This window comes from Vulpes lagopus, chromosome 8, assembly GCF_018345385.1.
Source record: "Vulpes lagopus strain Blue_001 chromosome 8, ASM1834538v1, whole genome shotgun sequence".
In the NCBI taxonomy this organism is placed as follows: Eukaryota; Metazoa; Chordata; class Mammalia; order Carnivora; family Canidae; genus Vulpes; species Vulpes lagopus.
This window is the reverse complement of record NC_054831.1, coordinates 55,864,906-55,879,163: the sequence shown is the minus strand read 5'-3', so window position 1 is coordinate 55,879,163 and position 14,258 is coordinate 55,864,906. Positions and strand designations below refer to the sequence as shown.

At 41.9% G+C, this 14,258-nt stretch overlaps 1 protein-coding gene across 1 annotated transcript in view; it reads right to left on the bottom strand.

The window, feature by feature from the left end:
* ODAD2 (outer dynein arm docking complex subunit 2) overlaps positions 1-7,391 on the bottom strand; it is a 187,238-nt gene extending 179,847 nt beyond the window's left edge. Inside the window, exons 1-2 of the mRNA XM_041764881.1 lie at positions 7,168-7,391; positions 970-1,127 (exon numbers count right to left, since the gene is read on the bottom strand). Of these exons, the coding sequence (XP_041620815.1) occupies positions 970-1,127; positions 7,168-7,391 (382 nt within the window). The remainder of the gene's footprint in view (positions 1-969; positions 1,128-7,167) is intronic.
* Between the last annotated feature and the right edge of the window lie 6,867 nt (positions 7,392-14,258).

Here is a 14,258-nt window from a genome sequence, read left to right as displayed (position 1 = left end):
TTACTCATTCATTAGAGTCATAGGGAGAGAGGCAGAGAGACACAGGTAGAGGCAGAGGGAGAAGCAGGTTGCAGGCAAGGAGCCCAATGTGGGACTCGATCCCGGGTCTCCAAGATCACACCCTGGGCTGAAGGCAGACGCTTAACCACTGAAACACCCAGGCATCTTATAAGGTTTACATCCTAAAGAATATTTTTTTTAAAGGTTCATCTTCCCATGTCATAGCAGTAGAGACAGCAAAGAATGAGTAGAGGCAAGACCAGGCACCTCATGCTTGAGTCCTTCTAGTCACATGATTCCAAACAGGCAAAACATGTATATGACACCATTATGTACTGTTAGGTATTTCTACTCATAAGAAAAATTCAGAAAACAATTGCTCCAGGCAATTGGTCACATTCTTTTTCGCATGTTAGATGCTTAGACAATAATGAAAATCCACATCCTTAATGAAGAGGAAAACGTTTCCCATTGAGTGAATGTAAGTACCTCCACAAAGCTATGCAACCTACAAAAACATTACTGAGACCAATGGAAAGTGAGATTACTCTGGGCTATCTTTGCTACATACATTTTAGAGGAAACCGAGCATCATTCGTCACAGCAGGCTTGAGGGTAGAGGGTGGATTTTGGTGCAGGCCCCACTAATCTGTCTTCTCTCCTGTGTAGACCTTAGAGGATACAGGCCTCTGATCTTTCCAGAAGTGAGGAAGCCTCTCTTTAAACCACATGCTAAAGTTAGGAATCTAGAAGCTTGCTAGTGGTAAAGCATTGGGCCTTTCATTTTAAAGTAGAAACTTGATATGAGCTTGACATTCAGCCAAGAAAAATGAATGACATTTTTACAAAGTCGAACATACAACTTTTTGCCTTTTAGGTCACAGAACTTTTTTCAAGAGACTGCAACTCCCCCTCCCCCATGATTATGTTTCTAAAAGTTCAAGTCATAGACTGGAGCATAAATATCACCTTCGATACAAGCCTGTGCTTCCTTCAGCTTTCTGTCTTTGGCAATAAGCAGCAAACGTGACAGTTGCCCCAAGCTCCTGATCTTAATGTGTGGCACAGAGAGAAACAGCAAAGGCTGCCCATCTTTATCAACTTCTTCTGACTTGACTGTTGTTTCACTAGGAAATAAAATAAATAAATAAATAAAAGCTTAAGGTTACCTGGATGCTAGTGAAGTTAAACGTAAGACATTTTGACAAATCATCCCTCTGGCTCATTATAAAACACAAAATATAAGTACTTCTTGTTAAAAGCTCATGTCTTTTCCTCATTTGTCCACACTCAGATCCCTAAGTTCCCAGGCTCATTAGCAACCATAGTTAGCAACATGATATATCCAGGAAGAACATTTTAAGCCATGTCTTGAATACTTACATGAACTCAATCACAGTTTTTGGTTTTGTTTTTCTAACAATGTGTTGGACAACTTTAAAAAAAATCACTGGTTCTACAGAACCATTCATGTTTTGGGGATTTCTAAAGTTATTTTATTTATAAAGTTTACACCACAGTAATTAGTGGTTAGAAATCTTCTTGGCTACTCTGTGTTTATGAACAAAAAGCTATAAAAAAGAGAAAGAGAGAGAGACAAACTAGGTTCCCTCTGTGGATTGTTTTCCCACTCCAAACCCCCTAATTTGATTTACTTTAGGATAATAAGCAGTTTTTCTAAATGGACTTTTCCTGATCAGAAATTTCTGGGTCTCCTAGATTTGTCTTTCTGCCCATTTTAATTATTTTTTTAGGTCAGCATTTAAGAAATATTAAGATGTTTTTACGGCAGTGATATTTCTATAGATTTCTACCACTTACAACATTAACTAAGCTACCTAGGTTTTTATTAGATATGGATATCCCTGGAAAAACTGCTCTCCTCTTAAGACCTGATCTAACATATTTTAAATTGTAAAACAGATGAGGTGTATTGCCAGTTCATCAGAAAAAGTAAACCTGATAGACTCAGACTCAGATGTACTACCAGCACGATTTCACTAGAAAAGGAAGAAGATAGAGATCATGGAGGCAGACTAGTGGCTTGCCACGGATGTCCACATCCTAACACCCGAGGCCCACAAATGCCTTATCTTACATGGCAAGAGAAACCACGCAGATGGATTAAGGATCTTGAGATGGGAAGACTATTCTGAAATGTGCAAGAGGGTCAAGTCAGAAAAGCCAACGTGACATGGAAACAGGGTTCAGAGTAACACAGGGCCAGAAGCTACAGAATGTAGGTGGCCTCCAGAAGCTGGAGAAGACAAGAATGGATCTTCCTTCAGCCCCCAGAAGGAACACAGCCCTGCCAACGCCTTGATTTTAACCCTACACTTATTTTAGTCTTTTCACCTCCAGAACCCTAAGAAATTAAATCTGCATTATTTTAAGTCACTAAGTATGTGAAAATTTGTTACAGCAGCAATAGGAGGCTAACACAGGGACTTTTACCAGGCTTTCCCACTGTTCTTCCAGCAGTGACTTTCATAGTAACTCACATAGTAAGTAACTTACATAGTAATTGTACACAGAAGGTACTCAATAAATAGAAGAGGAATAAATGAATAGAAGATTTCTAGGCTGACCAGTGATGTGTGTTGTATACAAAATGTGTGTTTTCTCTAAAATAAAGCTTTTGGAATAATGTCTTCAGGTTTGAGATTTCTTAAAGGTCTGTGCCGGGCTGGTCACATGTGCTAAGTGGATGATGACAAGACTAAGTTATAAGCTGACTGAATGCCAACAATATCAAGCCACTGAACTTGAGAAGGTGAAACTCCTGGTAAGATATGGAAGAAGTCAAGGGCACAGGACACATATTTCATTGCTCCCACCAGTTGAAGCCTGTAATTCAGCAAAGCAGTAGGAACTAAATGCCAGCTCCAGGGAGGATGTGGAAGAGCAGGTTTGTTTCGGGTTTGCAGTTTCTAATACTGGAAGAAAGAGATTTTGGAAAGAAAAAATACTATGCCCATCTTGTGAGGTCAAGATAAATGTGCTGAAAATGAAATCCACTGACCTGAACAAAAGACTTTCAAACTGTAATTGTGGAAGGCAGCTGAAAATACTATAGCTTTATGCTATAAGGTGAGAGAGCAGGAAAATGTCACATTTATTTCATCCCCAGTGTCTAGTTTAGTGTCCAGAACATAGTAATTACTCAATAAATGAGCCTAAAAAGTAACAAGAGATATAAAGCTACAGTCGCGAAACTAGTTAGTAATTCTCAGGAACGAAAAACAAAGAGCTCAAGTAACAAACGTTATGGCCATCGATTTTAATAGCATAACTTGGACATTTCACCAAAATATGGGGCACCCATGTGGCTCTGTTGGTTAAGTGTCTGACTCTTGGTTTCTGATCAGGTCGTGATCTCAGAGTCATGAGATCAAGCCCTGGTTGAGCTCCACAGTCAGTGAGGCATCTGCTTGTCCCTCTCCCTTTGTTCCACCCCCCATCTGCTTGCTCTCTCTCAAATAAATAAAATCTTTTAGAAAAGAAGTTTTACCAAAACATAATAATTATCATCTCATAAAACAATACAATTTTAAGATCAGAGATCATGTAACTGATCCTTCAAGACATTGATAAGAGAACTAGAACAAGAAGGTAAAAGGATCAAACAATGCCCATTACCAAGGAGTATTGGGAAGTCAACAATAAAAAAGATGCCTGTAGAGATTTACAAAAGAAAAAAGAAAACTAGGAATCAGAAAGGTATGAATTGTGAGGGCGGTGGGCAGGACAGGGGGAAGAGGGTCACTGCTCGGGGCTCAACTTCTCATCTACACAGCACTCCTACCAGGAGAGAATTTTGTCCCAACTCAGACATTTATTGAGACAGCAGAGAGACTTTAGAAGCTAAAATATCACAGTATTAAAGCTGACATGAGTCAAAATCGTAATTTTACCAAAAAAGAAAAGAACTGATAATAACATTGTCACTAAGTGATTCTGAACACTTATCCAGTCTCTATATTTCCTGAGCTACATTCTAATGAGTCAAAGCAACTGAGCTCTGTATACCACCACCATATGGTGTTAATCATTGAAGGGTGTCATTTGTCCTTAGCTTACAGTGGACTCGGGTTACATTCTGGAGTGTTTTAGAAAGATTAGTTATCTCATTCTGTCTGATAAGAAAAAAGCAATTGAAAATGGTAATACAAGGAGACCTATGATTTCCATTAGAATGAAAGTGGAGTTATTTTCCCCAAAACAATGAACACGGAAAGACGATGACCAGTGTTATTATAGAATGAAGGGTTGTACATTGGAAATGATTCTAAAAGAAAAAAGTAAGTCATCTAACATGTGGACAGTGCCATGCCTATCTACTCAACAATGATCTGCACAAAAGAAGATGGGTGACGACATGTAAAACCTTTTTTCAGTGCATGATGAGCAGATCAGTTTCAATGTCAGATGTCTGTTAGCCTAATTCAGAAAAAGGCTGATCAATTTTTTAAGGACTGCCGCAAAGAGTACATTTGGAGATGTGCAACATCAAATGAGAAATGAGGCCTCAAGTGCGAATATAAAAGAGATCAACAAAAGAGGGTAGCTTACTTACTTCAACAGACTTTCCATGTAAATAAAACTGACTTGTTTTGGAACAAAAGGCTGAGAGAACATATAGTCCCAAGAGGAAGAAGAAATATCCTAAAACATCCAAGAATATTATGGTTTGGTAGAAATGCATCCAGAGGCTCCAAACTCAAAGCCTTTATGATGACTTAGATATCCATATTTATGTGGACTTATAGAGCTGAATCCTATCTGAAAGGACAGCAGTACCCTCCACCCTTTAAATAAATGAATAAAAGGTTTCCTAAGAGCCAGCAGCCTAAGCAAGAACAGTGCATGTGAACAAAAGGGCAAAGAATGGTAGCCGGGACTCTTTTAATGGTACGTTCTTCCAGCCATTGAGGGCATCTCTGGTCTATATCACTTTTGTTATGTTGGTGGACACAGCATACCAAGTGGCTATGGGTTGCTGACACTTCTTTGGTTTGGGGGGGTGGGGGTAGAGCAAGGGGAGTGGTCAAGACTTGGATGTGTAAACATTTAGAATTTTCCATTACTACCAAAATCTCAGCTGTATCCTTTGCCTTCTTCAGGACTATCAGTACCTACCTGGTTTTCATCCAGCCACAATGGCACGGTTTCCTTCAACTACAACAAATGCTACTCTCAGACCCTCTTCCCTTCCGACATCAAAGATATCACCAATAAAAGTCAGAAATAAGAATAATGGATAGAAAAACTGGCCCAAGGAAAAGGTGTCCAGTAAATTTGACAGAAGGAAGACAATCAAGGGGTAGTTGGTTCAAAACATATATGGTGCCAAAATGTTGAGACTTCCTGCTTAAGAGGGACCTCTATGCATAAAGACTGTATGCAAAAAAAAAAAAAAAGACTGTATGCAGAGGTATAAGAATGGAAATAGAGCAAAAAGCAATTGGATAAGGATAAAGAAAGAGAAACAGTGATATAATTGAGGTATGTGTAACAGCCCACCTAAGTAGGTTGCAGATGTGGTCATGTTTGTCCTTGGAACACAAAATAAATAGAGGTAAGATACAATGACACTCTTGATACTCTTATGACATCTGCTTTAAATCCATCTCTGTACTAAGTAGTTCATATGTTTTTGAACTATATGGTTTTGCAGATGAGTTCATCTTTCAAAGGTTAGAAAAAACAACATGTGACACTACACTGAACTTAAGTGGGAGCAATGAATAATGACAAGCACTTTGGGAGGAAGTGACCATGGGCAGAGTTAGAAATAAAATACAATTTTAGAAAAAGGCTTCAGGAAATTCAGAGAGAAGGTAGAGCATGACAACAGAACCAAACACTCCTGAAATACAGTTCAAAACAGGTTTTTCAGTACTAAAAATGAAATTCAGAGTTTATTCTCACAAATAATCCCAAAGGGAAAATGTGGAAAAGGCATCTATAAGAAGATTTGACTGGTTAGTGACCTGTCTTTGATAATGTCAGACTTTAAAAGTTCATATGCAAAATTAAGGAGGAACACGGTGGCAGAAAAGAGGACCCCGGTGCCTGAAAGTGGAAAATAAACTGAAGCTGACCAAAAACATCAAAAAAGATTTACATATGCAAATGTCAATTACTCCTATATAATTATGATTACATTTATATTATACATATATATTTTTTACCTAAGCTCTCTAGAGCTAAATTGACAGCTCCCTGTTTGAGGTAGAGGTAGGTTTTTCTTAAATCTCAGATTTGGAAGGTTCTCATTTGAGGACAATGCTAATTGTTAATTAGCCTCTCCCATATATTGAGGAAAATTTACCACTCCCCAGGAATTAATAGATTTTAATACCAGAAGGGATTTTGCCTATAGCAGAGGTCACAAAACCAATGCCTACTAACACTGGTAGGGTTGTATGGATGAGTGGAAAGCCCAAACATAAAGCAACAACAATTGTTGGAGTGTGGTGAACTCGAGAATGCACCCCCTATCAAAAGAAATTCAAATCAAAATTTAAAAATTAGGTGCCAGGGCACCTGGGTGGCTCAGTGGTTGAGCATCTGCCTTCAGCTCAGGTCATGATCTCAGGGTCCTGGGATTGAGTCTCACAACAGGCTCTCTGTAGGGAGCCTGCTTCTCCCTCTGCCTATATCTCTGCCTCTCTCTCTGTGTCTCTCATGAATAAATAAAATCTAGATAGATAGATAGATAGATAGATAGATAGATAGATAGATAGATAGAATGAATGAATTAGGGGCGCCTGGGTGGCTCAGTCGGTTAAGGGTCTGCCTTTGGCTCAAGTCATGATCTCAGAGTCCTGGGATGGAGCTCAGTGTCTGGCTGGCTCCCTACCCAGCCAGGAGTCTGCTTCTCCCTCTGCCCCTGCCCCTGCTCATCTCTCTCTCTCTCTCTCTCTCTCTCTCATAAGTACATACATACATACATACATACATACATACATACATACATACATAATTTTGTTGTGCTAAACAGAATGTTCCCAGATTTCAGCAGAGTGCCTCCTGATTGCAATTCCTGGGTCAGAATATTTCTGAGATTCACAGATGTTAAATTACTTGCCCAAAACCTACAACTCATTTATCAAAATATGTACAATAAAGACATTAAACTCTAGAAGCTCTTTACAAGCTTACCTGACAATATATCCTGATTCAAATGCTGAGGGGTCCAAGTTTGTTTTCCATTCAAGTGGTTCTACAAAAACATATTTTGCCTCTTGAGGATGTTTGTAGATAAAACTCTCCACAAACATCATAATTTCTTTCAATATCACTTCATTCAGCGGAGTAATTTCCAGGGTTCTGGTCCCATATCCAGCAGCAGTCCACTGCGCAGACCTTGTCAGAGCCACCCCCATGCTCAATCAATGCTCAGATCTGAGCTCACCACACACCCTGCATCAGAGTGGAAAGAGTTAGAAACACAGGATGGCAATCACCTTTTTCCTGGAACCGTTCTCACTTTCAAGCCTTTAAGCCATCCAACACATATTCTGCTTCTTAATCTTAGTGGTCAATTTTTTTTAATCATCAAATTGCTCCTTAATGCAACAGAAGTATTCATTTTTACTGGGCCAGCTCTAAGTAAAACTGACAGGCACTTGGATTTTCTAGTATCTATTTGCCCTAAGCAAATAGCTTTCTCATTTCCCTGGGCCTCAGAAAGAAAAGCTCAAATAACTGGGCAGAAAACAGAAACAGAAAACTCCCAACAGGGGAAGGAAGAGCTGGGGGAAGATGGCATCAAGGCCTTTGGTCCAACAGGTTTGCTGGAGCCAAAGGCTCTTCTGGGCTGGGCAGTGCATAATTTAGAACCATGCTGTCAAACTGAACTCTGTTATTCTGACTTTCTTTAAAAAGAGAACATTATCTGCAACATTGAGTAAAAGCCGAGTTAGCAAGCAAGTTCTCACTGTGAACATTCAAGGCTTTTTTTCCCCTGATAGTCTATACTTGTTTGATTTTTCACTAATAGGATCATGAAAGGCTTCCTTCCAGAATATTAGAATGGTGATAAAGTTAAATATAGAATAGAATTAGCTTTCCCCCCGTTATTACTAAAGCTCCGAAGTACCAGGACCCTATGGAAATGACTTGGGGATTTTGGGTTTTGTACTGCACTAAATCTAGTAATAGGATATCTAAATCAGTGGCTCTCAATGAGGCAATACTCATAACTCAGAAGTATTATTAAGGATATTTCATTATCAAAATGACAGGAAGGGGACATCATTGGGATTTAGTGATGAGGATCAAGAATGTCAGACATCAGGGCACCCGGGTGGCTCAGTGGTTGAGTCTGCCTTTGGCTCAGGGTGTGATCCTGGGGTCCCAGGAGCGGGTCCTGGGATTGAGTTCCGCATCAGGCTCCCCACAGGGAGCCTGCTTCTCTCTCTGCCTATGTCTCTGCCTCTCTCTGTCTCTCATGAATAAATAAATAAACTCTTAAAAAATAATGTCTGATGACCTGCAATGTGCACAACAGTCCCCAGACGGAAGAATTATACTACACTCTTTAGGCATCTGGTGGGAGAAAAACTTCAGATAAGTAATACCTGCGCTAAGAACCTAACTCCACTTTACAATCACAAAGTAATTTTTCCACAGTTTTGACATACACTGAATTTTCCAGGATTGCAACTATCATGTAAGTCGAAGGAAGGTTGTATATATTCTGTCTTATATGGAAGTCTACCAAGAGATCAGTATTTTGGAAAATCACACCATTGATGGCCATGCTGGTCACACAATTTAAGTTTCAATGATGTGTTTAAATCAGCCTGCATTTGGAGCTACTGCATTCACAGTATATAATTCTATGTAAGGCTGGAGCACCTGACTACTTCACTACATATTCTAGTGTAGTGGTACCTGAGCATTTACATAATGTTATTGTATTACAATTATTTACCTTTTAATTTTCCTTTATTTTACAGTTAGGGGACATCATTGGGATTTAGTGATGAGGACCAAGAATGAGGAGAGCATCAGGGCACCTGGGTGGCTCAGTGGTTGAGTGTCTGCCTTTGGGCTCAGGGTATGATCCTGGGGTCCCAGGAAGTAGCCAATATCATTTTGATAATGAAATATGGTTAATAATACTTCTGAGTTATGAGTACTGCCTCATTGAGAGCCACTGATCTAGATATCCTATCTACATTTAAAGATATCCTATCCTACATTTAAACTATGCACACATGTAAAATTACTATCTAGGATTTTGATTTTGGAGTAGCAAAGAAGCATTACAAAATATTTGCTATAAAAAATGATAGTTCTCAGGGTGAGAATGGCTGATATATGTGTACATAAATAGGTATATATATTTTTATATCTGTGTATATACTTATATATACAAATATATACAATTATAAAATATATACAATTAGGGTACAGATTTTTTTGTGTGCATTTATTTTAGTATTCTAGTGGTTTGTTTCTATTGCTTGATTCCAAACATGTAAGCCTATACTGATGTTTACATCAGTAACACTGTTGAGTTTGCCAGCATTAAGAGAGTAAGTGCAAGCTAAGAATAAGTGCAAACAGCTTTATCACATATAGAAAGTCTTATATGCACAATTTATTTTTAATCTTAAGCATACCACTTGTTTCAGTGGTCTTATAAAACTACAACATGTGTATCATTTCCTTCTTGTACTTTTTAAAAGGAAAAATGTGAACATACACAGATTGTGTATCATTTCCTTCTTGTACTTTTTAAAAGGAAAATGTGAACATACACAGATTATGTTGACTGCTGCTATATTATAGCAGCAGTCAACACCCCATACAGCAACTTCCTGAAAGACACTTTAAAAAGAGCTAAGAAATGCAAAAAGGTCTTCATCATGATAAATTTTTATACAAAAATAACACGTTTGTATCTCTTCAAATTGTTTCTCTAAATCTGGAAAGGCAGGAGCTGCAACAATGAACAGGCTTGATTTGAGAAGGTCTAAGAAAATTTCAGGAGGGTCTGGGACAACCCAGAAGGCAAAAAATATTATTAGGGGGGAAAAGTGGATCAAAATCTTGAACAAGATAGGTAGAAAAAGCCTTTGAAAATGATAGTGAGAGCAGAGAGAGAAAGAAAGAGGGACAGCCTGGGTGGCTCAGCTGTTGAGCGTCTGTCTGCCTTTGGCTCAGGGCATGATCCTGGGTCTGGAATCGAATCCTGAATCCAGCTCCCTGTGAGGAGCCTGCCTCTCTCTGTATCTCTCAGGAATAACATCTTTTTTAAAAAAAAGAGAGACAGATGGACAGAGAAAGAGAAAGAAGTACTTTGTAGGCTTAAGTGAATAAATTACAAAAAGAAAACAGTGTAATCTAAAGCTTTTCATGTTAAGTCTAGGACATTTCTAATAGCCTCATTTAGCAGAACCGTATTTATTCCACTAGTCCCAGAGGTGTTAAAAAAAAAAAAAAAAAAAAAAAGGTCAGTGTAACTCAGGTAAAAATACAAAACTAAAAAAAAAAAAAATTCTTTTTTAATCAAAACAGGCTGTTCCCCAGTTTCTACCCACTGCCAATCCAGGAGTCCGTTTGGCCTAAGAACCACGGTTACAACGAATACATATGAATATGTAGTAAGTATCTTTGAATTAAGGTGCGATTGTTAAAAAGTTCAATGATTAAATGGAGAAAAGTTTTTGTGCACGTGTTCTCATAAATGGAAAATCATTTATATTCACTTTGCCTATTATTCTACTCGTTTTCTGTACGAATCAAATCACTGTAACACAGCTTGTTTTTCTTTTTTAAGGATCAGCTGCAGCCTCCCGTAGCACTAAGAGAATGAAACCCGTCCGTGAATAACTTGTGTGACACTTGAGCAGAAACAAAGCGAAGGGGAGGTGAGCGTCCACGCTGAGATCTAGCGGGCGGCTGGTGACGCGGCCTGGGAGGGGGTCGGCGCATGCACTTGCCATTCGGAGAAGGGGGAGCTACAGAAAAACCACAATTCCAGACCTGGCATGTGCAGGGCCCCGAATCCACGTACACTTAAAGCCTGCGTGAAAACACGCGACGGTGGCGCCGAGCAGACCCGCGACAGGCGTCAGCTGGAGCTGGAGCTGTCTGTGGGGACGAGGGCGCGGGGGCCGCAGGAAGGCGCAGGGAGCGAAGACGGCAGGTGGAAGGAGCGCGAGCTGCAGGGGCGCAGCGTGGCGAGGACCGGCGGGCCGGGCGTCGCCGAGCCGCGGAGAGAACCGGCCCGGAGAGCGGAGAGGGGCTCGGGAGCCAAGGAGCAGGAGGCGCCCGGGCAGGGGGTCGGCGGGGAGGGCAGGGAGAGGGCCGGGGGAGGGCGGGCCGCGGCCCGGGGAGAGGAGGGGGCCGGGCGAGAGGGGCCCCGTTTCTCGAACCCCGCCGCGTTAGGCTGCAAGGACCCCAGCGCGGGGCGAGCGGGAGCGGCGGGGCCCGGGGCGGAGGGCGGCGGCCAGTCCCCCGCGGCCGCCCTGCGCCCACCGGCCGACTCACCTGCAGCGCCCCGCTCCGCGCCCGCACTGCGCCCCGCGCCCCGCGCCCCGCGCCCCGCGCCGCCGGCCGCGCGCCCGCCGGTTGCCAGGGCGCCCGGTAAACACCCAGCGCCGCGCCGCGCGCAGCGGCGCCGCCCGGCGGAGGAGCCCGGGCCCGCCCAGACCTGCGCGCCCGCCGCCCCCCGTGACTCCCCGCCGCGCGGGCTGCCTCTGACGCCGGCCGCCGCTGCTCCCCGCTCGTCCCCTCCTTGGAGGCAGGGCCGCTCGGGCTCCTTCCGCGAGGACGCCTGTGCCTCTCTGCACCAGGTGGGAAGCGTTGACCGGAAATAAGGCCCCCCGCGGTGGGGGCTTGGGGTAGCAATGGCATAGGACAGCGGGTAGAAAATGTTCGTGGAACACCGTTTTCTGGGTCTCCCTAGGGTCCCGGGCGGGTGTGCTGCGGTGTGTCCTGTGCTGTCCCATGTACCTTCAGTCTTCACGGAGTTCTCAGAATAGCACGGGGCCTCCCACGGCGTAGTTGAGGCCTAAGTGTGCTTGTCCAAAAAGCAGGTTTGGTGGAATACCTCAGTACTCACTGGAAAAGCAGAAACTGCTCTTTATTGGTCTAATTCAGAGAACTGGAATGAAATGAGAACGCTTCCTCATGTTTTTAAATGCCTTTTTAGTTTTTTACCAACGTGGCCTTAACCACACCAGTAGATACTTCTATCAACAAGAGTCCCAGCAGTGAGAAACCAGCAGGGGCTGAAAAGAAAATATTTGGGGAAAAAATAATAAAAGAGAGCAAGAACAGCATACTGTCTTTGTGGGTAGAGTGTTTAGGGCCGTGTACTAGATAATTTAGGGTGGTGCAGTGTTTAGGAACTAGAACTGGATTCTTTCCCTAAAGTCAAAGACTCAGATATGGATGATGTTAGGGTATTAGATGTCAGGATATTATATTGTCCCAGTTTAAAAGTGGAGCCTTTCTTCTTCAGATGCAGAGAGAAATGAAATAGATTAGGCCTTTCTGGGGATTCTTTCTTTCTTTTCCTTTCCTTTTTTTTTTTTTTTTTTAAGAGTATAAAAGTTGTTGGAAATGGAATCATTTTGCCTAAAGTAGCCTCTGCCTCCAGAGAAGCCTAGACTTGCAGTGAATCAGAAGGGATTATTATATGCTAATAGATATTAGCATACATCATCTCATCTCATCTGAAGGGAGCCCTTTCCCAAAATGAACAGATTGCTCTTGGAGACAACCACAGCATCATACCTCTAGAGTGATGCAGGTCACACATTGGTGAGGACCAGAATCCACCCTTCAGAGAGGGGTGCTGGAATACTCATGGAGCAGGAAAATTTCTTTGGGTGCTTTATGTCACTTGCACATTTTCATCAGCTGTATAATGTAAGAGAGCATTACTGAGCCCAGCATAGAAACTGGCCAGAGATCTACAAATTCAGTAGGTTTTGCAAAAGACAGTGCCCTCTAGGATCTAAGTAGCTGTGTTCTCATTTGCCAAATTCATGCCAAATGTCACAATCTACCATTGCTTAATCTGATGGCAAAATTTGAATTTATTAGCCTCGAGATTGTCCAAGAAAAAAAAAAGCATGTAATGATATGTAAATTTGTAGAATTCTCAGCTGGCTTCTTCTAATTCTTCCTTGCCATATTGGTACTAACTTGGCTGACCTTCCAACTCTCAGTTTAAAAGAGTACTTCTCAGAGAGTGCTGACCACCCAAACTAAAGAAGCCTCCCAGGAGGATTTGTCTTGACCAGCTGTCATTAACTGTTTGCTACCTCCACAGTAAACTCCATGAAATAGAGACCTTCAAGTCTGTATCCCTAAGATCTAGAAGAGTGACACATAGAAAGTGAAATTGGTGAATCACCTAATCAAAGATGCCTTTCTACGTGACAAAATCTTTTTTGAGCCAGGCACCAGAAGCATGAAGCTTGTGTTTCCTCGAATATAGTTGATAGAACCAGATGTATGATTCTAAGCGGCTGTGTTTGGGAAAAGAACCTTCAACAGTGAGAGCACACACAGGAGTTTGCTGTAGCAGAGGCCTTCCCAGCGCTGTCTTCATAAAGTATGCACATGTGACCCAGTTCTGTCCAATGGAGCTTCACAGAAAGTCTGCCAAAGGACTTCTGGAAAAGATTTGAGAGTTTTTTGGCCCTTTCTGACAACTTTATGTCAGCTAAATATGCTTCTGTGAAACCAAGCCCCTGGCTCAGACCAACTCAGCTTCTCTGTAGAGGCATAGATTCTGTGTGTAGTCCGCTAGGGCTGTCATAACAAGATACCACACACTACGTGGCTTCTCTCCTTGGCTTGTAGATGGCCATCTTCATGTCCACATGACATCTCCCTGTATACCTGTCTCTGTGCAAATTTTATTTTTTTCTAAGGATACCAGCCATGTTGGGTTAGGCTCCACTCTAATTAACTCACTGTAATTTAATGAACTCTGTAAAGAGCCTGTCTTCCATAAGGAGATACTAGGACTTGAACCTATGAATTTTAGGGAGGACACAATTCAACACATAATATTATGTAAACAAAAAAGTCTGCAGGTCTCAGGGACCCATTCTCTTGTGTTAGAGCAGAGTCAACTGGCATGAAACCGCCAAGAGAAGCATTCATAGGCTATAACCATGAGGAGGTGATAGGCAAGGTCTGTTTGAATGTCCGATACCTCAGTCAGGAAAGGACCAGACAGATGCAACTTCATGAGGCTTACAGTAAAGTGCAGTCTC